The sequence below is a fragment of the Eulemur rufifrons genome, chromosome 5 (genome assembly GCF_041146395.1).
Source record: "Eulemur rufifrons isolate Redbay chromosome 5, OSU_ERuf_1, whole genome shotgun sequence".
NCBI classification, from domain to species: Eukaryota; Metazoa; Chordata; class Mammalia; order Primates; family Lemuridae; genus Eulemur; species Eulemur rufifrons.
In genome coordinates, this window is record NC_090987.1 from 54,564,466 (window position 1) to 54,588,025 (window position 23,560).

The following is a 23,560-nucleotide window of genomic DNA, read 5'->3' on the forward strand; positions in this document are numbered from 1 at the left end:
AATCTAATTGAATACAATTAAGTTAAGACTTTACACTGCCAAATGTTTGGGATTCTTACATATTTAAGAATCACATTACAGGCCAAGAACAGTCTTTTTGGTATGAATCCTTTGAAATTACTTTACAGAAGTTTGTGTAAACATTTAATACCAGACAGGAAATTATATTGCCTGATTTGTGACTTTTTTTTTTTTTAAAGAAAAAAACCCTAGCTCCATTTCCTGGATGTTGTTTTGCTGCATTTATTGAGAATATAACAGTTCTGTTCTACGTAACTAACAGCACTTGTGAACAAGGTAAAATCATGGAAAGCATCATTTTTAAGATCAGCTGTAAAATCCATACAGACACACAGTAGACTAGCAGTTGCCTGGGACTAGGGGTGGGAGTGGGGATTGGCTACAAATGGGCCTGAGGGGTCTTTCTGGGGTGATGGAAATGTTCAAAAATTGCATTTGTGGAGACGGTTGTCCAACTCTATAAATTTACTAGAAATCACTGAATTGTAATTTAAAACAAGCAAATTTTATGGTATGTAAATTATACCTTAATAAAGCCACTAAATTAAAAAAAACAAAGCTAGCAGCCACAGACGCAGTAGCCCCCATCTGAGGTTTCACTCAGTACTGTTTTTCTGTGGCTTCAGTCACCTGTAGCAACCACCCTCAGGTAAATAAGCGAGTACAGTACAGTGAGATGCTGAGAGACCACATTCACATAGCTTTTATCACAGTATATTCTCATAATTCTTCTATTTTTATTGTTGTTACTCTCTTACTGTGCCTAATTCACACATTAAACTTTATCCTAGGTATTAATGTATAGGAAAACATAGTATATATAGGGCTCGGTACTATCCAAGGTCTCAGGCCCCCCCAAGGGGACTTGGAACATACCCCTGCAGAAAGGGGGGCTGCAGCATCTTTTAGTAGAAGCAAGAGCAGCCCTGGGTGTGGGCACTGTACACAGTGGCCAGCTTCAGCTCTTGCTGCAAAGTGAGGGGTCCTTGTGATTCAGCCCTATGCTGGCTCAGCCCACCGGTTGCCTGTGCTCCACAGTCTGCTTCCTGAACCCCGGGCCAGATGGCTTTCTGCAGCCCAGGCCCAAGGCCTCACTTCCTGTACCAGGACCCACAGCCTCCCACCCATGGAGATGGGCAGGGACCAAGGTACCCCCGACCGCAGCCCTGCCCAGCCTGCACCAGCACCTTCTGAGTCCCCATCCAACTCGACAGGCCTCACACTCCAGGGAGACTGAGTGCCCTGAACTTCCAGAGCACAGCCAGGGCCCTGCACGTGGCCCCAGGAGAAGCCGGGAAGCCTAAGCAATGGGCGAGGGCCACAGTAAGGCACCGTACACGGTGTGGGTTTCATTTCTTTCAGGGATTTATTAAGGCATTTGAGCACAGTGTCATTTTTAGCCAACTGAAATGAATCCAAGGAAATATATCAGGACCTGAGGGATGTGCTTTAAAGTTAATGGTAAGGATGATGAGCTGAGAGCACGTAATGTCATGCCTGTGCGCGGCACCCGCCCCGTGATGCTGTCTGCCTGTCCCTTAGTCGGGAGGCTCAGGCTGGAGGGCTCCCGGAGAGCACCCTGAAGCTTCCATCACTTTGGTGCCCAACAAGCACATGACCCTGGACCACGCAGCTGCAGGGGAGCGGCCCGTGGGTGGGGGACCAGCATGGGGCAGAGCAGCAGGAGGCAAGTCGGGCAGATCCGAGAGCCTCTAACACTGTGCAGGGGTGGCTGGGTGCCAGGTGGGCTCCCACTGGGTGGAGGGGGGTGGGGACACCAGCCTCTTCCTGGACCTCGGGAGCAGCAGGAGACGCAGGCCTGGGGAATCCATCTAAGGCACCTGTGCCTGCATCAGCCTTCTTTCCACTCATAACTCACTGCTCTGGGGAGAAGAGGACGGGCGTCTTGACAGAGAACAGAAAGGGAGGAAGGGCAGGAGGAGACGAGGCCTCGGGCTGGGGCTGTGCAGCTACAGAGGTCAGCCCGAAACTCCAGGCTGCTCGTGGTCACTGGAGGTGCTGAACTGTCGCTCCACCTTCTTTTGGTCCTTGATCTTGAGTCCAACATCCACCCTCTTCTCAAAGAAGTTCACCAGCACGGACTCTGTCAGGACAGAGGCCAGGATCTGCTCGAAGGAGATGCACCAGTCGGTGTCGACGGTGCCCCCGATGCGTGCTGTGGGGCTGCGGGCCTCCCCGCCCACCAGCACCGTGTCATCTGCGAGGTCCTCACACTGCAGGGAGCCCGTGCTGACCACCGAGTAGGAGGACATGGACATGTCGTCTTTGGTGTCATCGTCGGACAGCAGCTGGGAGGGCGAGCCCTGCCCCTCACCGCTGCCCCCCTCGACCACCACCTGGCTCTCCTGCGGCGCCTTCCCGAGGTGGGTGTCTCCACCAGCTTTGGCCCGGGGGTCCCCCACAGCTGGTGGCTGGGGCTCTTGGGCTGGGTCCTGATGGGACTCGGGTGCTGGTAGCTCATCCTCCATGACAGCATCATGGTCCCCACTGTGGGCACCGTCCCTGGGCTTCCTGACTGAGAATTTCTTCCCCACCTCACCAATGCGGAGGAGGAGGCTGGCCACTGTGGCGATGGCGTGGTACAAGTCCTGCTCCATGGGGTCTTCACTGAACATGTTGTAAAGGGTCTTGCACAGCTCGATAAATTGCTCCTTTTAAGGAAAAAAACAAAAAGAACAGGACATGTAAGAGTTGGGTCAGACTGCCCCGTATTGGCCAGATTGGCCATTCCAGGAGTACTGGGTGTGGTCTTGTGAGTCATCTCCACAAACCCGTCCCCATCATTTCCTCTTCACAGATTAGGACATAGGCTCAGAGAGGGAGAGTGACTTGGCTAACGCCACACAGCTCTTCACAAGGCCTTCTTTTCCAGCGCCTTTCTTTTAGCACGGGGAGGATATGGTTCTGACCTGGAGTCTCTCCCCTTAGTGGAGACAGACATATTTCTATCACGACTTTCTAAACCGTCACTACAAGGACTTCTTTGTCATGTCTTGGAATCACTTTTGGCTTTTTATATTTTTAATTAGAAGCAACTTCAACTCTGCCCTTTCAGGAGGCTCTTAGAGGGCGACTGCAAGGTGAGTACAGGCTGGGTCAGCTGAGGGCGGCTGGGCAGGGCAGGTTCTAGGTCCTTAAACCACGTACCCAGGCCCCTGTGGCTGACAGTCGGGTGAAGCCTGTCCCGCGGGGCTTGCGGGTGGGAGCGTGCTCAGACTGCAGGACCTCCCTCTGGGCACAGCCAGGGCAAGGTCTGGCCTCAAGAACTGCCTCGGTTGGATGTCTGCAGTCTGAACTGTGGGGCGCCATTTCCGGGCTGTGAGACCCTTGCCAAGACGCCAGGCTCCCGGCAGAGCCCAGGGTGAGCAGTGGGCCTGCGCGTGCTGGGCAGGGCCGGGGAGGGGCAGGGCGTGTGAACGCTTTCTTACCAGAGGTGGCATCTGAGTCCCTGGCTACTGGGGGCTAACTTCCCCCAGTGCCTCTCTGGTTCAGGGACACCGACCGAATCTGAGTGAGCTGTCACCATGGAAACACCACCTGTTCAATGCCTGGTGACCGCTTGTCTTTCTGGAATCACCACTGACTGCTGCCCAAGACTAATGGGCTGTGGAGGCAGGGAGGGAATTCCCACCCCCAGGAGATGGCAGGAGCGAGGGTGGTGTGATGCTGCACTGTCAGGTCTCGGTAAGAATTCTCCAGAAATGTCTGTCTTGAGGTCCAGCTGAGCCTACCTGGTTCATCTTGGGAAGATCCTTGATCGTCTCCTTCTGAGCCTCCTTCTCCTTGGCCCACATGCGAAGGTAGTGCCGGTAGTCCGGAGGGCTGGTTGCCTTCTCCTCTGTGAGTTAGGGGAAGAAGAGATTAATCTTCATCTATCAAATGAGAGGGAGAGGGCTGGGGGCTGGCGACAGGGAGCAGTGAGGTTGGATATTCTCTGGCATGGAGTTACCTGGGTCCTGTTACGAAACACCCTGGGGCGTGTGGGGAGGCAGTGAGGGAGAAAGCACTCCAGAACACCCACACGTCTCCTCTAAACCTGCCAAAGTAGCTGGACCTCAGCTGATGAAATGGCCCTAGACCTGTGTTTCCCACGACGGTGACAGAACCACGTGCAGGCTGGAGAGAGGCTGGCACGAGAGGGAGGTGCTGGCCGGGCAGCCAGAGGGGACAGGCCTGGAGCTGGTGGAGGGGGCGCCCGTGGCAGCTGGTGGGCTGCCCATCCACCTCGAGGGTCAATTCCTTTGTCAGGGCACTTGTTTGCCAGTTCCCTGGGAAGGGGGTCTCTCTGGCAGTGACTGGGGGGCAGACGCAACAAGCAAGGGCACCCGAACCCACGGACCCTGGGATCGCTCACACCACCAGCGGAGCATGGCCTGTACCTCCTCTTTTTTCTCGGACATCCTCATTTCCACTCCCTTCTCGCTCTTCCGGCAGCAGTGCTTCTGGACAACCAGAAAGATAAAGGAACAAGAACATTTTTCTGTTAGGACCGCAAACCATGGGGACCTTGAGAGGCCGGATCTGTGGTTCTGCAGAACCAGCCAGGGCCCAGGCTGGCCTCCTGCCTGGCCTGTCCCCCCTGCCCTCCAGCACCACAGCGAGAGAGGGCCTGCTCATTTCTTCACTTGGGGATATTAAAACAAAAAGCCACCAAACCCCCACTTCCTCTTTTTCAAAGGAACGTAAGTCTCACCATGCTGTTTTTTAAGAGAACAACGATGCATGTTACAGACAAGTTTGAGAATTCATACATTAGGTCCTAATTTCCAGTTCTACTGTGCCTGCCATGCAGCAGACGAGAGGTTCTGTGGACACAGATTGTGCGCTCTGTGCTGTTATTTCGTGGAAGAGCACACTCGCTGGGGCTGGCATGCACCACACTCCTGTGTGTAAACACGCAGCTGGGGAGTGGCCCACCAGCTCTCCCAGGACTGTTCCCTGAGACAGTGTGGCCGGCAAGGGACCTCGGGTGGAGATGGCAGCACCCGGCTCCGAGGGGGCCACACCCACGGCATGTGGGAGGCCACGAGGGGCCCACCTCCTTGGGCTCAGGCGGCTCCTGCTGGAACGGAGACCTGCTGCCTGGGGGCCGAGTGGGGTCTGAGGACAGGGGTCTGAGGACAGGGCTCTGCAGCACCAGGCGTCCCCAGGGCATGCGGGACAAGCCTAAAGCATCCTGGACTTGCCCAGGTGCCAAGTACAGCACAAGGTGCACCTGCTTCTGTATACTTGTATACTTGAAATCAGGGTCCTCAAGCTTCACGTTCAAATTCAAGGAAGCCTTTGGCACTGTCAACAGGGCTGCCACGGGCATCTTGACACACACTATTTTTTATTTTCCCTTCTGGGCTGGCTCCTTAGTGTGTGTTGTCCCCCACGTGAAGTTACAGGGTGAAGTTATGGCCAGTTGCCAAATCCCAGGGCTCAGAATGCCCATCACTGTGGACTGGATGCTCCCAACGGGCATGAAACACAGCACAGGGCTGAGTTCTAACGGGAGCTTAACCGACGCGGAACAGGATGCTTTCCTAGGAAGGCAATCCCTCCGCCTCCACTGGAGTGCCGTTTCTCACGGCTGCAAGGACAGCCTTTATATTTCTTTCCTATGAACGTGACAAAACACCTTTTGCGTGTGGCTGCAAAGGTGACAGCCTGCCTGCTCGATGCCCAGTGTGAACACCCAGAGCAAACACAGAAGGCTGCCCTCTGCCATCAGTGCAGGAGGGGTGGCTGGGTTCCGGGTCCTTCTCAGGACTTATCCCCACAGCATGAGGTCCTGGAGGGGTCCCTTGGACAAAGAGCTTCCAGGATCCCTGATCATGCAGGACAGTGACAGGGAGACAAAGCCCAGAGGCAAAGGTGGCCCCTGCCTTCCAGGGACTGACCTTGAGCCTCCCAGGGCAGGAAAAGATCCAGATCTGAGGCCAGAGGAGATGCTGGAGGGGACAGCAGAGGGCAGAGGGAGGAGGAGCCAAGGTCCAGGGAGACAGACACACAAGAGAAACAGGAGTGAGAACATCCATGGGGGACGGCTCGGCCCCCAGAACATGGCAGGGCCCAGGCCGCGTGGCCCCCCGGGGAGCACCCCGATGCAGCACGTCGGAGCCCAGGCCCCAAGGAGGCTGCAGTGGCTGCGGAGTCACAGCCAGGCCCTCAGGCGGCCCAGCCTGCTCACCTTCTGAGGAGCTGTCCTCCGTGAAATAGTGGGCCGCTTCCAGGGCCGACTCGGCTTCCTCCGGGCTCAGAGCTTTGCTCAGAGGAGAGAGGAGTGAGAGCAGGAGGAAACGAGGACTCTCCCTCCAAGCGGAGCCCCCCAGTCCGGGCTCAGGCCTGGCTCTCCCCACCAGGTACCCTACCGGTCCTAGCACCCCTGATTATAACTCTTGGTAGCAGTTTTGATGAAAATGATTAGTTCTGATTATTTGTTGCTTTCCTGACTTTTACAAATGTTTGAAAACGAAAAACACATCTTGGGCAAAAATTCCATCAGTGTAATCAGGAGCCCAGGGCATGGTGGCCACCCTCTCCCCTCCCATCCCAGTGACCCTCTGTCCGGTGGATGCTTTCAGGGTGCTCTGTGCGCGTCCTGGCGGCGGGGAGCCCCGCTGCGCATAAGCAACGTGCTGCTCTCACTCCCGACAGTGTGGCGGTCACTCTGCATGGGCACCCACTGGCCTGTCCGACTGTGGTGGTGACTACGCGGCGCCCAGGGCTGCAGGCCCACACGGGCCTGTGTGCGCAGCAACAGGGACCCCACAGTGAACGTGAGGGACGGCAGGGTGTGGGCCGCGCGTCCCGTGCCTGGACAGGGCAGGGCGGGCCAGGGCGGCCGAGAGTGCTGGGGCAGCCCTCACCTGTGGGACCCAGGCTCGGCAGGGTCTGTCCCGCCAAGGCCTCTCCGGTGGCAGTGCCAACTTCCCAGAGGTGTTTAAAGGGGAAGCCAGGCACAGGTGAAAACACCTGTGCCAAGAGCCTTTCCAACTCTGGGGGCGCAGAGGGATGCCTGGGAGCTTCACACACACAAGTCTGGGCCCCTGCACAGGCAATGAAGTGAGAATCTCTGGGGGTGAAGCCCGGCCTAGTATTCTAAAAACCACTCGGGCCAATGTGAGGGGAGCAGAGTGCCCTGAGCCCTGTGTCCTCTGGGATGCTCAGAGAACTCTCCCTGCAGCCGTCCTTGCTGTGCCAGGTGAGCGCTCCCACCCCGGCGGAAGCCCCTCGCCCCTGTGGGCTCTGGCCCGGCTTCTGTGAGCCCTCCCCTTGCCCACCCAGCCCCGCAGCAGATGTGCCCCCCACTGTGCCCCATCAGGCTTGGCGGGCTTGGAGGCCAGAGAGGAGTGGGCCTTCCTCATGGCCATGGGCCGGGGTTCCCCCAGGATGACCCCCTGAGAAACCTGACAGTCTGTTTCAAACTTGAGTCCTGTGCACGAACCCCTCATGGTTTATCTGCCCATTCGACGCGTGGAGTTCTGCTTCTAGAGACACCCGGGCACCCGTGGGACTCTCCTCCTCATCCCTTCCCAGGCCGTGGCCCAGCTCCCTCTTCCCCCCTCCTCCTCTGCCATGCTGAGCCCCCAATGCCACCTCGGGGCCCCACAGTCCCACGGAGGCCTGTGCCTGCGCCTTGGGGTGCCGCATCCTGAACCCTGGCCAGGCACAGGGCAGGGCGGTTCTCACCTGGGGGAAGGTGCAGCTTGTACAGCACCTTGAGCTTCTCTGTCAGGTCTCCGTGGTACATCCCACCTGTGGGAAAGGCCAGGGAGGGGGTGCGCTGGCAAGATGGCTCCAAAGCCCCTTCCAGGGGGTCCTAGTGGGGACCCTCTTCACAGCTCCAGCTGCCTGACTCCCTGCTGGAGAGGTGACTGGAGCCAACCCCAGGCCTCTGTTCTCCCTGGAGCCCAGCCACGGATGCCCAGCCCTTCCCCAGGGCTGGCCCACCCAGCCTCTCGCCGCCCTGTGCTGTGTGAGGGAGGGAGCAAGGGCCGGGCTCCCACTGGACCCCACCATGTCTCCAGCAGGTAAGGGCCAAGGGCTCAAGGCTGCCTCTGTTTGCTGCAGCAGGGACAGATGGGCTGGGGCTGGCATTTGGAAAGCTTCTTGGGAAAGGGTGAGGGCTGGGTTAGGCCCCTGGTAGGCCCCAGGGGCACTCACTCATTCCTGTCACGAATTCCTTGAAGTTGATCAGCAAGTCCTTGTTTTTGTCCAGAAGCCGGAACATGCGTCCCGCCAGCACAGGTGTATGGGAGCCGCACGCCCAGGGCGTCAGGCTGGCAAAGAGATCCTGGAACTGGCTCGCGTCGATCCGGTACTGCTCCAGGTAGGGCAGGCTGGGGTCCCGGCGGACGGCAGCCATGCCGCTGCTCCCCCAGTACTGGCTCGCCAGGTGTTTGGCCTGCAGGGACACAGTCTGGTGAGATGGCCTTGCTGCTAAGCCCTGGGGCTGCTGGGATCACTGGACTGGCCAGGACGTCCACCCTCCCCCTCCGTCCAAGCCTGCAGAGCCCTGGCGAGGCGAATAACTCACAGAACCTCTCATGCTGGCACCATCCGCCCCTTGGCAACAGGTGGGGGTGTTGCTGAGAGACAGTGCCCTCGGCAGCCCACAAGGGGCAGAGCTGGCTCAACTGTTGTGACCCTAAGACCATGGCGTGTGGCTGCCTTGGAAACTGGACCTGAGGCAGCTGGAGGAGGGTGGGGACTGGCAACGAGAACAGAAAGGCAGTGTGGGCTCCCCTGCTTCTGCCTCCTCTTCAGCACGTTTCCCTTCCCTTTGTTGACAGCACCCAAAATCTTCTTGGAGAACCCCTCCTGTCTCACCCTCAGGTGACCAGCCCCATCTCCAGGGGTGACTCCAACATGGGTCATGCACCCACCCCATCCTGTAGCCACAGCACCTAACTGGAGTCATTCCAGTGATCAACTCTAGCTAGGCCTTTTGCTAAAACCACTTGGAAAGGAAAATCCTTTCTAAGAATTCAGAAGACAAGACAGCCCTGGAGCTGCTGACAATAGTCCTGCCACTCTGCAGGAAGAGCAGTCCAGAGGACATCAGAGGTGGGGAAGCTTGACAGCCCATCTGAGCACCTGGATCCAGCCATGCCTGAAGCTGCTCACTCTAACACTTTTCAGTTACATGCCTTCCCTCTTCTGTGTAGGCTGACTTGAGTGGATTTTCTGACATTTAAAAGTGTCCCGCCTAAATTCCAAGAAGGATTCAATTCTACATGAGGTTTATGGTAACTATATCTGAGGATGCTTTTACATCTATTTCTCTTCTGGCAGGAAGGTGCTGTGCTGAGGATATCCTTAGGGGACTAGGATGGGGTACTGGTCCTGCCCTGGCTCTTGGCTGTCACCTTAAACACCATGTAGAGGTCCTCCAGCTCTTCAATTGAGAAGCCAATGTCCACTGGAATAGCTCGGACCTAGAAGGAAAGAAACAGGATGCACTAGTGTATTCTCAAGCTCCTGCTGTGGTGGAAATAAAATCTCTTGGAGAGGATCCTCTTGTATATGAGGGCAAAGGCAGGAACTGTCCTCTGGGTGTCACCAGCGGGCCCAGCACTCGAGGCCAGTCCATTCAGGAAAAAGGGCACTGCCTACACGCCCAGCCCTCGCCCCATCCGCTCACACTCCCCGAGCTCCTCCCGGGGTGGGCACTGGGGCAGCCTTTCTCCCCTGAACACCCAGTTGCAGGTCACAGGGTAGAGACAGTCACTGAGCTCCCGTCGTCTGGATCCCTGTCCAGGCCCTGGTACTGGCTCTTTGTAAGGGGTCCCAGGACTCGTGGGCCAATTCTCCTTTTACTTTAATTAGCTGGAATCAGTCAGATTCTGTTGCTTGTGACCCAGGTACCCTCACAGTGTCCTGCAGGCCTGAAGAAGGAAGCTGGGAATATGAAGACAAAGTAAGAAGTCCCTCCCTGCCTTTGGCGGCAGAGAGCACGAGCAGGTCTTGCAGCTTGGGGTGGCAGGGACGGCCTAGCTTTTCCAGACACGAAGAGGACAAAGGCTTGCAGCAGGGACACGGGGCGTGTGGAGGAGCAGGGGCAGAGAAACTTCCCCCTGACTCACCCATGAACACAAGAAAATGACCAGGATTTCTCCCCACATGCCCAAATTTGCACCCCACCCCTGGCCTCCAGTCCCGCACAGCATCCTCCCACGACACGCGCACCAAGGCAGGAGAGGGCCCCCGCCCTGCCCCTGCTGCCCACCTACCACGCTCCTCTTGGCTGTGTCCTCCAGGGACTGGATCACTTTCAGCCTCTGTTTAAACCGCATCTGTTCGATGTCGTCAGCCCTCAAGCTGCTGAATTTCTACAAGCCAGAGGTGGCTCCGTGAGATCAAGCTGAGCGCGAACAGAGGGCTGCCACCCGCCGCGGCCATCTGCACCCGCACGGCTGCACGGGAGGCCTGGCCAAACCAGCCTGGTGAGCGCTACCTCATAGGACACTTTCAGGAGCTCAAAGATGTCCACCTCTGCAGGAGGGTCATCCCTACTGGTCAGCAAGGCGTGGAGGTGTGGGATGGGCGGGGAGACACTCTGCTTGTTGACCACGTTATCCAGGTACCTGCAAAGATTAGAGGACAAAGCCTAGGTCTTGCCCCCTGAGGCCAGAGCTCTAAGGATACCAGGCTGTCTCCTGGAGGCCCCGTGGGCAGGAACCCCTCATAAGCCTGGACCTACCCAGTTGGAGGGACAAAATGCTCCCTCTTTCTGGCTTTCTGGTGGGTCATTAGGCACGTGGGGACTCCCTGCCATGGTGAGGAAAATCAGGGACCAAAGGGCTGAGTCCCAGGAGAGAGCTGGGAGGAGGCCGGCTATGGTGGTGTTGGCAGTGGCCCAAGGAACTGGCCTCTCCAGGGACACATCCCTGAGGACAGGGCTCTCCTCTGGCCAGCCAACCTAGCCTAGCCAGGGCTCCAGGCCTGACACTCAGATGGTAGGGCATGGCTGGCACCCCCATAGCCCCTGGCCCTGGGCAGACCCCAGCTCCTGAGGAGAGGCCCTACCTGTCTGCTGTAGGAGGTGGGCAAGCAGGCCAGCCACACACTGGCTGCTGGCTCGTGTCTTGACAGAAGTGTGGACCCAAAGTACCACAGCCCAGAGCAGGGAGGTAACAATCCTGCCAGGTCTGCAAGGTCCCAGTCGGCACCTGGGCTGGCTCAGCAGGCAAGGGCTCTGGGAGCTCTCTAGGCCAGGCCACTATGCTCTGTGGCAGGCAGGACCGCACAGAGCTCAGGGCATGGGCCAGAGTGATACTCGGAGGGGGCCTGGGTTTGAAGGCCAGGCTGGGGAACTCAGACAGCAACTTTGGCCAGAGGACCAGCTGTGCTGTAGGGAGTTCCCACGTCCCAGGGGAGGGACAGGGTCAGTTCTGATCAGAAAGAGTCCTGTGGGATGCTGGCTGGCAAGAGACTGACAAGGCCATGATGAACCAAGCACGGCCCAAGGAAGGGGTATTGTGGGCCTGGGCTGAGGCTGTGGGCTGGAGGGAAGGGGCTGGATCCCAGAAAGAATCTGTGAGGGGTGGGATGGGGGATGGGGAAGGAGGGGGAGGAGGCCTGCATGACCCTGGGCCTCAGGCATGACGGGCTGGGCATCAGCTCGTTCAGCTGTCACAGCGAGCCCAGGGCAGGCCTGCTCCCGCCAGGGCACGGGGGCGGCGGGGGGGGGGGGGGGACAGCGATGCCACTGAGCTTGGGAAGGCAAGGGGCGCCTAGCCTCTGCTCGAGGCCGGGCCCCACCGTGCCAGCCATTTGCTGACCACTGACAGGAATCCTGGTCACTGGACCTTGGTTCTGGGCATCCCCGTGGGAAGCGTCCTGACCCGCATCTGAGCAGCAGCCCAGCCGGGGCGCCCCGCCTACCTCCCCGGCTCCGTCTCTGCAGTGCCCATCACTGCCCGGGCGCTGCTTTGTCTCCCACTAGAAAGGACGCTCGCTCCTGACCCCGGACAGCCCCAGGCCTGGCATGTGGTGGGCGTGGCGCCTGAATGCTGGCCGGGCAGCACCCAGGGCTGGTGGGGGTGGGCTCTGTGGTCGGCCCCTGGGAGGGGAGGTGCCTGGCACGTCACCTGCCCAGCACGGTCATAGCCTCGCCCTCGTCGCTGCAGCCCAGCAGCTGCTCCATGTTGGCATCCAGGATAGCCAGGGCCACCTGCAGGATCACCTTGATGCCCTCATAGAAGAAGCAGTCGACAATGACCACGGCGCTCTCGAAGGGCATGACGCTGAGGAAGAGGGTCAGGAACCACGACAGCGAGATGCTGGAGATCACCCCCAGGTCCTGCATCTTCTCTGAGAGCTGGGGCAGGAAGTCCCTCGTGAGCTCTTCGAAGATGCCCTGGTCCACCAGGGCTCCTGCAGAGGGGAGGGAGCATGGGGTGGGCCCACACTGTGGCCTCAGGCACTCCTCAAGGCGGGGCCAGGTCTGGGGCACTGGGAGCCCAGTGGTCCCTGCCACCGGGCCCTGCCAGCTCCGTACGGTGAGGGCTGAAGGGAGCACGGGTGCGGGGAGACTGCCAGGAAGGAGAGAGCCTGCACGTGCTCCCTCTACAGCGCCCAAACCATAGTGTGAAAGGGCTGTTCCTTCCACTCTACTTAAATTTTCTTTTGGGGAAATACTAATCTCTCCCTGAAGGTGTCAGAAGTAAGCAGTGGCCTCGGCGGCTTCTGTGTCTTGTTTTGATGCCTGTGAACAGGTGCAACTCTGAAGGACCCCAGGGGTGGTAACTCCAAGCACCAAACAGTAGGGAAAGGGAATCTTAGAATAACAGACTTAAATATATGTGTAATTAAATACATTTGTAACCCCACTTCCATTTCATTTCCATTTCCACGTAACACAGCCTTTACTGGATGTCAGTTTGTGACAGTTGAAGTTGGGCAAAAGGTACGTGGGGGATATACATTATGCTTTAGTTGTGATGTTTGAAATTTTTTATAATAAAAAAGTTCAGGAAAAGTGAGAAGGATGGGGATTTAGGCTCCAGGAGGACTTTTGAAAACCATCAGATGTGTAATAGCCTCTAACTCTCATGGCCAGTAACCCTAGGGAACCCACATGAAGTCTGGGCAGGAGTCTCAGCTGTGCAGGCAGATGGCTGGGGCGTCTGTGTCAGCTTGTCACTCTCTGGCTGTGCGACTGTTTCTCAGATTCCCACTCTGTAAGGCAGGGGCCATGCCTGTGTGCAGCCTCAGGACGGCCGTGAGGCCTGTAGGAGCTCACCTGTGGGAGGGCTCGGCACAGAGCCCGGCCCAGGAAGGGCTGCTACCCCATGGCAGCCACTGGGCAACTGGAGACCGGGCAAGGGAGCACCCCGGGACACTTACCCACCACCCTGGTGTTGTAGTAGTCAGGCAGCATGCGCTCACAGAGGGCCACCAGGAGCCAGAAGGCCTCCTCCTCGCTGCCATAGAGCAGGAGCACCGAGGTCACGATGTTCATGGCCTGCGGGCACAGAGACAGCCGGGGGAGGCTCACCCTGCTGGCCCCCAGATAAAACTGTCCCCTCCCCCACAAGTGTCCTGCACCAGCATCCTTCTCCAATCAAGTCTGCCCCTCAGGACAGCCTGGCATTTGGCAATGTGAAGCTGTCCCAGCCCAACTCTTGGATATTTGCCAGAAGGCAATTTGTAGGAAATCAATTTGACAGAGACGGTCATCCAACTCCTTTGAACTGGGTCAGAAGGCTCCAGGCAAACGGAGAAGACAGACAGGCGAACATCACACTTCCATGGAGTGGTGTCTGGCACTGGAGGCGCGACGCGGGGCCGAGTGGGCACGGGAGTGAGTGCACGGCCAGCGCCCGCAGAAGGAGACAGTGGGTGTCCGCCGGCTGCGGGGAGGCTGCGGCGGAACTGGGACCGCACAAGCCTTCGCTGTTAGTAAGACTTGCAGGGCAAACAGAAAGCCATTTGGCCTGGCCAGGGAAATGCCCACTAGATTTAAAATCAAAAGCTGCCAGAAATGCAATCGAAAGCACAGTGGATACCTCCTCACACCCATTACTTTAAAAACAAGAAACCAATATCAGAATGTAGTAAGTGTTGAAGAGGATATGGAGAAGCCAGAATGCTTGTGAATTGCTGGTGGGGATATAAAATAGTGTAGCTGCTGTGGAGAGTCCTCAAAAAATTAAAAATAGAACTATTATACAATCTAGCAATTCTACTTCTGGATATACAGCCCCCAAAATTGGACTCGGGTATCAAACAGATCCTTGTGCGCCCACTTCGTGGCAGCATCACTCACAGTAGCCACGGGGTGGAACAGCCCAAGTTCATCAGTGGATGAGTGGATAAACCAAATGTGGTCTGTTCATACCAGGGGATATTATTCATCCTATAAAGGAAGGAAATGCTGACACATGCTACAACAGGGATGAACCCTGAGGACATTGTGCTAAGTAAGATAAGCCAGACACAAAAGGACAAATATCGTGTGATTTCACCCCTAGGAGGTACTGAGAGTAGTCAAATTCACAGAGACAGAGAGTGAAACAGTGGTTGGGGGTGGGGGAATGTTTAACGGGTACAGAGTGTCAATTTTGCAACATGGTAAGAGCTCTGGAGATGGATGCTGACGCCGTTACACAACAATGTGAATGTATTAACGCCAGCTCAACTGTACACTTAAAAATGGTTTCGATGATAAATTTTACATTATGTGTATTTTACCACACACACAAAACAATCAAATGCTGCTAGGACCCAGACCAGAAGCACGCAGAAGACAACTTAATATACGGCATAGAGATGAGATGAACAATTAACACTGTTTTTAAATTACATCTTCTTCTGCAGTTGGGCTCCTTCCTGGGGGCATGGGCAGGGTCTCGGGTGTGTGAGGCCCCCACATGGGCCCAGGGCCTCAGGGGCCTGCTCCTGCGAGCCTCGGTGGGCAGATGCTGTCTCTGGGACCCTGCTAAGCCCCTTTACCTGGCAGTACCCGATGGTGGGGTTCCGGAAAGCATAGGCAGTCAGCACCCGCCGGAGCGCGGCGATCCCCAGCTCATTCTGGAAGGCGGGGTGCTCAGGCATGGAGCGGTGGAGGTCTCGCTCGATCTCCTCCGTGGCCAGGCTGTACTTGCCGGTGGACTTCTCCACCAGCTCGGCGTAGTAGCCGGGGTGAGTCACCATCTCATTCCAAGCCCCTGGGGAGACACAGGAAGTAGCTGTCTCTCTCTTCCCCTCAGTACTTTGGGGTAACAGCAGGGCAGGATGGAGACATCAGTGCCCCACAGAGGAGTGAGGGACTCTGGGGTCGACCGGGAGGTGTGACACAAGGTTTCCCCAGAGACTGCTCCTGGGGAGGGGCGCCCCACCCAAGAAGTCAGAGCGGCTGACCTGCCCTCCTTCTGAGATGCTCCGGAGGGGCAGGGGTGGTGGCGGTGGTGGTCAGGGCTGTCTGAGCCCGTCCCAAGGAAAGCAGGCCTCACGGGGGCCTGTCTGCCTCCCACTGCGGGTGGGAAGGTGCCACCCGGCCAGCAAAGCACCAGGCCCTGGCCTCGCCCCTCAGGATGCTGCCCGGCTTGGGCCCTGCACACAGCCCTGTGAAAGGGCTGCGGCCTCCTGCAGCCGTGGGGAGAGCCGTGGGGCCTGAGCCAAGGTGAGGGGCAGCGGACCCCACTCACCAGAGAAGAGGAGCCACAGCTCTCCCCGGAGGCTCTCGGGGATGCCCTTCAGGACCAGCTCCCGCGTCCTGGCCGTGCGGTACATGCACACGCCACGCCCATACTCAAAGAAGTGGATGTTCCACGACTCTTCTTTCATCTTCTCCTTGGCCTGAGGGAAAAGCAAACCAGGGAACTTCAGAGCTGAAGTGTGTCTCAGAGCTTGGGGGCCCAGGTGACAAAGCCCTCCTCCCCTTTCTTCTCTGAGCCACAGAGAGCCTGCTATGTAAAAAATCTAGAAGGTGGCAGCCAGCAAGCCCAGGCCTGCAAGATGCAGGCACAGCCAGGCGGGGCTGGACCACACCACCATGCTAGCGCCAGGGTCGGCCTCTTCCCTTCAGACCCCAGAGCCCACGGTGACCAGCACCAGCCGGCAGGGCAGGGGGCTCTCCCCAGGGCCCACCCGGTCCCTCTCTCACTGCTGAGTGCAGCCCCCGCAGGACACTGCCCGCCAGTGAGCCCCAGGAGCCCTGCGGCTGCAGCGCTGTGCACAAAGCTCACCCCTTTGGCCCCGAGGTCCTCCACGGGCGAGCTTCCCTGGAAGAGCTGGAGCAGGCCCTGGGAAGCAGTCGGCGCCGCCTGTGCACAGGAGCTCTGGTGGCTGCTGAGGGGAGAGGCCAGGCCGGTGGGCTGCTCTGACACCTCCTGAGGAGCTGAGGAAGACTAGAAAATAAAACAGGGAAGGGGAAGCCCTAACAATGGAGCTTCCTGGGGGCCTCTGCTGTGCACGTCCTCCCACAGCCGGACGGCGACGCCTGTGAAGAAGGGTTGCAGAGCTGGAAGGTGCCGGCTGGGCACGAGGCCGTGGCTGCAGCCCCGACCTCAGCCCCCTCTGGCGGGCTGGACACCTACCCACGTCCTCTTGTAAGCAAACCCACCACGCTGGTGAGTCGAGGGTCTCAGGGGAAAGTGGGTTCTGGGCTCATCCTGTCGGGCCCTTATCTCAGTGAGGTTGGTGCAAAGGCGAGGAAGAAACCCCATTTTTATCTGTGGGCACACCCCTCTCCACTCTCGGGTCCCACGCTTGGTGAGCTCCACTGAGGCCCGGGTGACAGCCCTATGACATCGGTCTGGGCTCAGGGACGGGTTCAGGTGACTGTGTCAGCCAGCTGCCACCAAGGAAATGCAGCGGGGCCTCTGCAAGGAGTGTTGGGGTGACGCAGGCAGGATGCAGGTGTGTGGCCACCATCCTAGTGCCCCATGGGCCCGAGGAGGACCCTGTCGTGGCTGCAAGCAAAGCCCAGTGGGGAGGCCCCAGCTGGACGACAGGCTCTGTGGCCAGTCGGCTCCCGCGCTGGGCTCTGGCCTGGGTGGGGCCCTCTGCTCCCCACACCCTCCTGTCGGGTCTGGGCCACCCAGGGCCAGAGGTCCTAGAACACTTCGCCTTCTCTGTGATCCCTAAGAGAACCCTGACCTTGACTGTGGTGATAGTTTCATAGGGGTAGACCTATTAAAACTTAGCAAACTGTACTCTTTAAACATGCACAGTATATTATACATCAATTTTATCTCAAGCTGTTTTTAGTGAAAGAGGAAAAAAGAGAAAAAGAACTCTGTTAGGTTCCTACCCACAGTCTACCCCTCTGCCCTTAGCTGGTGCTGTAGAAATGCACTGTGGGTCCACCTAAATTTCTGTAACAGACCTCCTGAGCCCAGCAGGAAGGCCCCAGAACAGGCCGGCCATGCCCTGGCCGCGGACGCTCTGCCTCCGCCTGAGCTTCCCCACAGGGATCAGGACACAGATGGGCTCGCAGGCCACAGAGCACCTCACAGAATCAAAAATCTCAGTGCCAGGAAAGGAGACAGACTCCAGGATGTGTCCTGCACGACAGACACATGCTCCCGGAGAGATGGCCAGCACAGCCCCGGCCAGCCGAGGCCAGGCCAGGTCACACCTTACGGTTCACACCTACACTCTCCCAGTTCAGTCCTGGTCCCTTCCCCCGGGTAACCATCTCACACGTTTGTCTAGCACAAATCTCCAAAACCACCTGTTGAGCCTAAGAATACTGAATTATAGAAATGCCCCCTGTATTTCTGGAGACAAGATTTGATTTCAGAAGTCAAATAAGGCTTTGCCTTAAGGAAAAGATGAATGTGTTAGTTCAAGAGCTGCCTCGTCTCAGGAGGGCGTCTTGCTGGTCAGTAGAAGCTGCATCTCAAGGAGACAGCTATAAACTGGGCCTTTGGTTCTCACCTGTTTTGAAAGACAAGGCAGGCCTCCCTTAGGACCAAAGGTTGCTGGTGCTGCTGACAGGTGGACCCCCGGAGATGAGAGCTAATCAGATAGATATGCTAATGCCCAAGCCGGGCCCAGATGGAACCATGCGGTTAAAGTAATTAACACAAAGCACAGCCCATGTTGACTTCTGGGATCATCTCTGTCTCCAAGAACACAATCACCAGAGCCAAGATGTCTCTGTTTGTTGCTAAAGTAATAGCCTTATCATAAAACTTAGAAGTTTACCCCAAGACGATTTTATAACTCATTGTTCCCCTAGTTAGAGTTAGTTAAAGGATCTGTAGTAGCCTTTTAGGAGACTTTGACCCTAAAGCAAACTGCCTGTTAGTATGCAAATCAACGGGAAGCCTGTATGTACCCTATATAATACTTGTGTGGAGTTTCAGTCGGGGAGATATTTTATGCGGGTAAAATACTTCCATCCGGATACCCTCCTTTATCTATTTTCATAAACTTTCACTTTATAAACTATATCTTTGGCTCTGTGTATTATTATTGCCATTACTTTATATTTTTATTTCTGTTTCCTACTATATTTTTCATCCTTTGCGATGACCTCTGCCTGAGAGACCTGATAGGAAGAAAAACCTCTTTGCAGGGAGCGTAGCTAACTCCCTGCAAACTGGCGTAGTCAACTTAGAGACCTGATCAGAACAAAGAGGAAAGGACCTCTTTGTGGGGAGCGTAGCTAACTCCCCGCACCACCGGCCACCCTCGCCTCCTACTGAGCCACACTTCCCATTTCCGTTTACGTGACTAGGCACAAGCATTGGCAACCTGAGCCCCCTGCCCCGCGGCCCTGCATGCCAGGCCATTAGCTGGCGAGGCTCCAACCCCAGCGTCACCTCCTTCCCTCTCCAGGATCCGCCCCCACGGGACAGTCTGCTGCTGCAGACCCTCCCCGCGCCGCAGGGACTGCTCACACGTGCTGCCTTTGACAAGACTCATCAAGGCATACGCCGTGGCGCGCGCACTTAGTGGGTCTATGTCATGCTTCAATTAAAAGCTAGCTCCCAAAAGTAACCCCCGCTGTTCTGACCTTTGTACGCAGTTTCTTCAGAGTTGCCTAACCTCACTGTATCCTCTCCCCTTGCAAGTGTTTTGTCCTGTCTGTCAGAAAGTTTATGCTGCGATAGTTACCTCTATGCTACCGTATCTTTATACAGTTCCCTTCGTGCCCTCTCTTTTTAAGATACTATGGGCAATATTGAAATTACTTGGTAATCCTCTTTTTTTCACCTCTCTTCCCTCTCCCTGCCGACATGTGACTTAAAGGATATACTTTCATTCTGAATTAGCAAAGCAACCAATGAGCTCAGTCTATATTCCACATTGCTTATCGCACGCTTTCACTGTACTATCCCCAGTGCCACACTGTGCCCTCCGTCCCCACTGTCTGGCCTTATTTCTACAGTAAATACATTCAATGCTCCCACCAGTCCTTATGCCAAAGCTTATTCACTCATTTCTAGGGCGCCTGCAGTTTGTTCTCCAGCAGGTTCTCCAGAAGCTGGTGCAGTCGCTGAATTCCTCTGCACATCTTTGCAGGCCATGGGCTCTACGGACGAAGGGCAGTTTGTCTGGGTATAAAAGCCTTGGGTCGCAGCTTCTTGTACTGCATATCTTAAAAATGTTACTGTATTTTTATAAAATGTTACTACTGTCTCAAAAAGTCTGATGCTTCTCTGATATTTCCTTCATATATAACTTGGTCTTTTGGTTGCCCCAAAGAACTTTTAATTGGATGGATGGATGGGTGGGTGGGTGGATCGATTGATTTACACACACACACACACACACACACACTTATGTACACACAAAGTCTCTGTCTGCTGCCCAGGCTGGAGTGCAGTGGTGTCATCATAGCTCACTGCAACCTCCAACTCCTGGGCTCAAGTGATCCTCCAGCCTCAGCCTCTCAAAGTGCTAGGATTCCAGGCATGAACCACCGCGCTCGGCTTATTCATTTATTTATTTTTGAGACATGGTCTTGCTCTGTTGCTCCAGCTAGAGTACAGTGGCATCATCATGGTTCACTGAAACCTCCAACTCCTGGCCTCAAGTGATCCTCCTGTCTCAATCTTCTGAAGTGCTAGGATTACAGGTGTGAGCCACCATGTCCCTTGCTTCTCTCAAGTTTCTGTTCCAATGCCACCTGATCAGAGAGGCTGCCCATGAACACAAGACAAAAAGGAGCCCTCCTTTCCCCTGGCACTCCTGAGCCCCTCATCGTGCTTTGTTTTTATCTACAGCCCTTGTCACCACCTGACATATACATTTATTTACTACTATCTCACTAGAATACAAGCTCTAAGGGGGTATGTGTTATGTCTGCTTTGTTCATTGCTTTATTCTTAGTGGGTAGATTAGCAGCTAACACCTAAGGGGAATGCGATAAAGACGTGTGGGATGAGCAAGTGGCCAGCGCCCAGGAAGGGTGCCAGATTGGTACTCGCCGTCAGGCCTGTTGTTCAAGTGTGGGGCCTCGTGAAGGCGGAGGTGTCTCGACCGCCCAGCTCATGGCCTCTTCACCCAGTCCAACTTCATCATTTCTTGAAATCCTAGATAACGCCCAGTCTCCTCTACACCCTGCTTCATGTAGCCGATCCACTCTGATTCTGCCCCCCATTTCCCGCCCCGTCTGTCTATGTAGTCGCCTATTCAGCTTCCAGGGCTGGACAACTTAAAGGCCTGCGGGGCCAGATCCTTGGGGCTCTAGGGCACTGAGGCCCTCGCAGTGCCAGCGCCGGTGGCCCTGGGGATGGGGCCCTGCAGGGCCAGGCTGCTGATCTTTCCAGAGAAGCCAGATCTGTGGACTTTTACAGGGATTCTTCTAATGGTTAAGTGTTTTACAAATTCAGATTGAACAACAGCAGCAGCAGCACACCCTTCTTATCATACCAGGAAGCAAGGAAACCACCAGATGACCAGGAATGTGTCCAGGGACTTCCCAGGAGCCAGCCCAGATGAGCCCCCTGCTCACACATGAAAAGAGAACGTGACTGTCATGGAGGGACACATGTCAAGTTGTTTAAATTGTATATTCATAGTTACACGAAAAGGTAAACACAAAGAACTCCTTGGTTATATTTGCAGGATACTAGAAAACCAACTCATCATTATTTTCACAACTGGTGAATAAAAGAAAGGAGAAAAAGATTTACTCTGCCTTTCCTATACATAAATCGTGCCTCTGGGTAACTGAATAGTCAACGAGGGTGGTTTCTCTTTGTGGGAGCATTCCAGCTACCAGACAGAAGGGTGACAGTGTGAGACTGCTGCCACCTTGCGATCCCCAGTGCATGGCTGGGTCTGGCAACGCTCTCAGTGACTGACAGTCGCACACAGAGAGGTGACGGGCTGCCATGGACCTCCTGCTGGAAGCACACAGCGCCTCAACACTGCCTACAGGTAGAACTGCCCAAATTCGATTGCGGTTCTGGATCTCACTGCTCAACCAAATGACAGGAAATAAGGGACAAAGGAACTGTTCTATGACTACAGGGGATGCAATCAGCAAAAGCCAGACTGTGAAAGACTGTACCACAAATGACCCAATTCCTTCAACAAAATACTTCAAGAGAAAAAATAAAGACGGGTAGAGCAGACACCTATAGATTAAAAGGGATTTAAGAGACATAGAAAACAACAGTAATGTATTTTTTGTGTACCTCCACTCAAATAATCAAACTATAAAAAGTACATCTGCACTCAAGGAAATGTGAATACAAATATCTGATGCTATTAAAGAATTACTGTTAAGTTTGTTGTTATAATAATTATATTACTGTTGTCTTTTTTTTTTTCCCCCGGAGACAGGGTCTTGCTCTGTTGCCCAGTCTGGAGTGCAGTGGTATGATTATGGCTCACTGCCAGCCTCCAACTCCTGAGCTTAAGCAACCCTCCTGCCTCAGCCTCCTGAGTTGCTGAGATTACAGGCATGAGCCACTGCACCCAGCCAGGTGAAGTCTTTAAAAGGGGTCTCTACCTGCAAGAACTTCAGACGGAAAGACTGCCAGGCGAAGGCCACGTGAACAAGCCCGAGGCAGACAGGCCTCCCCAGCGTCCCCGTTGCTCTCAGTGCAGCTGAAGTTCAGGGAGGATGGAGAAGGCTCCTCAGGGGAACTGGCCTGGGGGTAGGCTGGGCAAGAGAAGGACGCTGGGGTGCGGGTGGGGCTGCAGTGGTCACTGGGCAGTGGGGGATGTGGCTGGGACATCTGAGACCCCGGTGCGGGGTCAGGCTGTCCATCCGTAACACAGTGTGGTCCCTTTCCAGCTCCCACAAGTTGCCCTCCCAGACTGAGCCCCAGCGCTCACCATGGGGGCCAAGTGGTGGCCACCTCAGCTCTTCCCTGGCCCTGACCCCACGCTGCTGCTCCACGGGTCCTCTCTTACCTCTGGGCCTGGGTCCACAATGCTGACTTTCCTCCCCCCGAAGCTGCCGCCGGGCTGCTTGGACGGCGTTTTCTGGAGGAAGTCAGAGATCCTCTGAACCAAGAAATCGCGGTCTTTCAGGTTGGCAAAGAGGAAGGTCATTTTACTTTTGGTGCTAATGGACAGAGGGCTGGGCAGGACGCTGGAGCTGTCAGCTTTTTCAACAATGGTCACCTGGGAAGACAAAAGCACTCTCTTGGGCATTTGCATCTTAGGACCTGAAGCCGGGTGTGCTCTGTGGATGTGTGACGGCCATAGCAGGCCGGGGTGTCCCTCCTGGGCGCAGGGCAGTGGGCGGCCTGACTGGACTCACACTGACTCTGCCACTTACTGGGTGTGGCCTTGGGCAAGGTGCTTGCACGCCTAAGTCCTGTTTTTCCCGTGTTGAGGGGGGCGGGCAGGACCTTTCTGAGGGCGATGATAAAAATGGAAAGTGCCAGGCCCAGCTGCTGGTCCTGGCTGGCTGCTCAAGGGACGCCGGTCGCTTCTCTGCAGCGGCACGAGCACCCCTCACCTGCGTGGCTGTCCCAAGCACCTGTTCCCAGCAAACTCTTCCTGACAGTGTGGGTCCTGGAGCTCCGCTCCAATGCCCTCTGGGTGTGGCTCTTGGGCTTGCAGTGGGCGCAGAGCCTGAGGCCCGCAGGGAGACGGACAAGGGAGCTGAAGGCCAGGAGCGGGCAGCAGCGTGAGTGCTGGCAAGGGGTGAGCGGGGAGCTCGTGCTGAGGACACCTCTGGGGAGCCGGTGACTGAGCTGGTCCCTGGTCCAGCGGGCGAGGCACTGGGGAACCCATGGGGCAGCGGGCCTGGAAACCACCTCGAGATGTGAGGGAGACTGGCTTGAGAGAGGCAGAGAAGGCCAGAGAACTGGGTCCGAGTGAGCAGGGTTGGGGTGTGGCGTATGTGTGTGGGGGGCACCAGAGAGGGGACAGAGGCTCACCCGAGGCCTCACAGGTCACAGGAGGCAGGCGGGGCTTCTTCTGACCATCAGAAGATGCTGGAAGAATCTAAGCAGGGCACCAACATGCTCTGAGTGACATTTTAAATTTCACTGGCTGCAGTGGAAGGATGTGTCATAAAGGGGTTAGGTGTAGTCAGCACTCCTGGGGTACCCCCAAAAAACAACAGCGTCTTGGGTGGTGGTTGTGGAGAAGAAGCCCCAGG

The 23,560-nt window shown here is 56.1% G+C and overlaps 1 protein-coding gene across 2 annotated transcripts in view; it reads right to left on the bottom strand.

Moving 5' to 3' along the window:
* Window positions 1-205: 205 nt before the first annotated feature.
* The window catches only part of TBC1D9B (TBC1 domain family member 9B), a 45,038-nt gene continuing 21,683 nt past the window's right edge, over window positions 206-23,560 (bottom strand). The window contains exons 7-22 of one of the 2 annotated variants that reach the window (XM_069468596.1): window positions 22,360-22,572; window positions 16,224-16,385; window positions 15,684-15,834; window positions 14,989-15,203; window positions 13,381-13,498; window positions 12,123-12,408; window positions 10,487-10,616; window positions 10,263-10,361; window positions 9,399-9,467; window positions 8,194-8,434; window positions 7,720-7,785; window positions 6,218-6,289; window positions 5,928-5,978; window positions 4,422-4,484; window positions 3,774-3,880; window positions 206-2,693 (exon numbers count right to left, since the gene is read on the bottom strand). In XM_069468596.1, the coding sequence (XP_069324697.1) occupies window positions 2,001-2,693; window positions 3,774-3,880; window positions 4,422-4,484; window positions 5,928-5,978; window positions 6,218-6,289; window positions 7,720-7,785; window positions 8,194-8,434; window positions 9,399-9,467; window positions 10,263-10,361; window positions 10,487-10,616; window positions 12,123-12,408; window positions 13,381-13,498; window positions 14,989-15,203; window positions 15,684-15,834; window positions 16,224-16,385; window positions 22,360-22,572 (2,736 nt within the window). In that variant the 3' untranslated portion in view covers window positions 206-2,000. The remainder of the gene's footprint in view (window positions 2,694-3,773; window positions 3,881-4,421; window positions 4,485-5,927; window positions 5,979-6,217; window positions 6,290-7,719; window positions 7,786-8,193; window positions 8,435-9,398; window positions 9,468-10,262; window positions 10,362-10,486; window positions 10,617-12,122; window positions 12,409-13,380; window positions 13,499-14,988; window positions 15,204-15,683; window positions 15,835-16,223; window positions 16,386-22,359; window positions 22,573-23,560) is intronic. The other variant, XM_069468597.1, reaches the window with a different exon arrangement.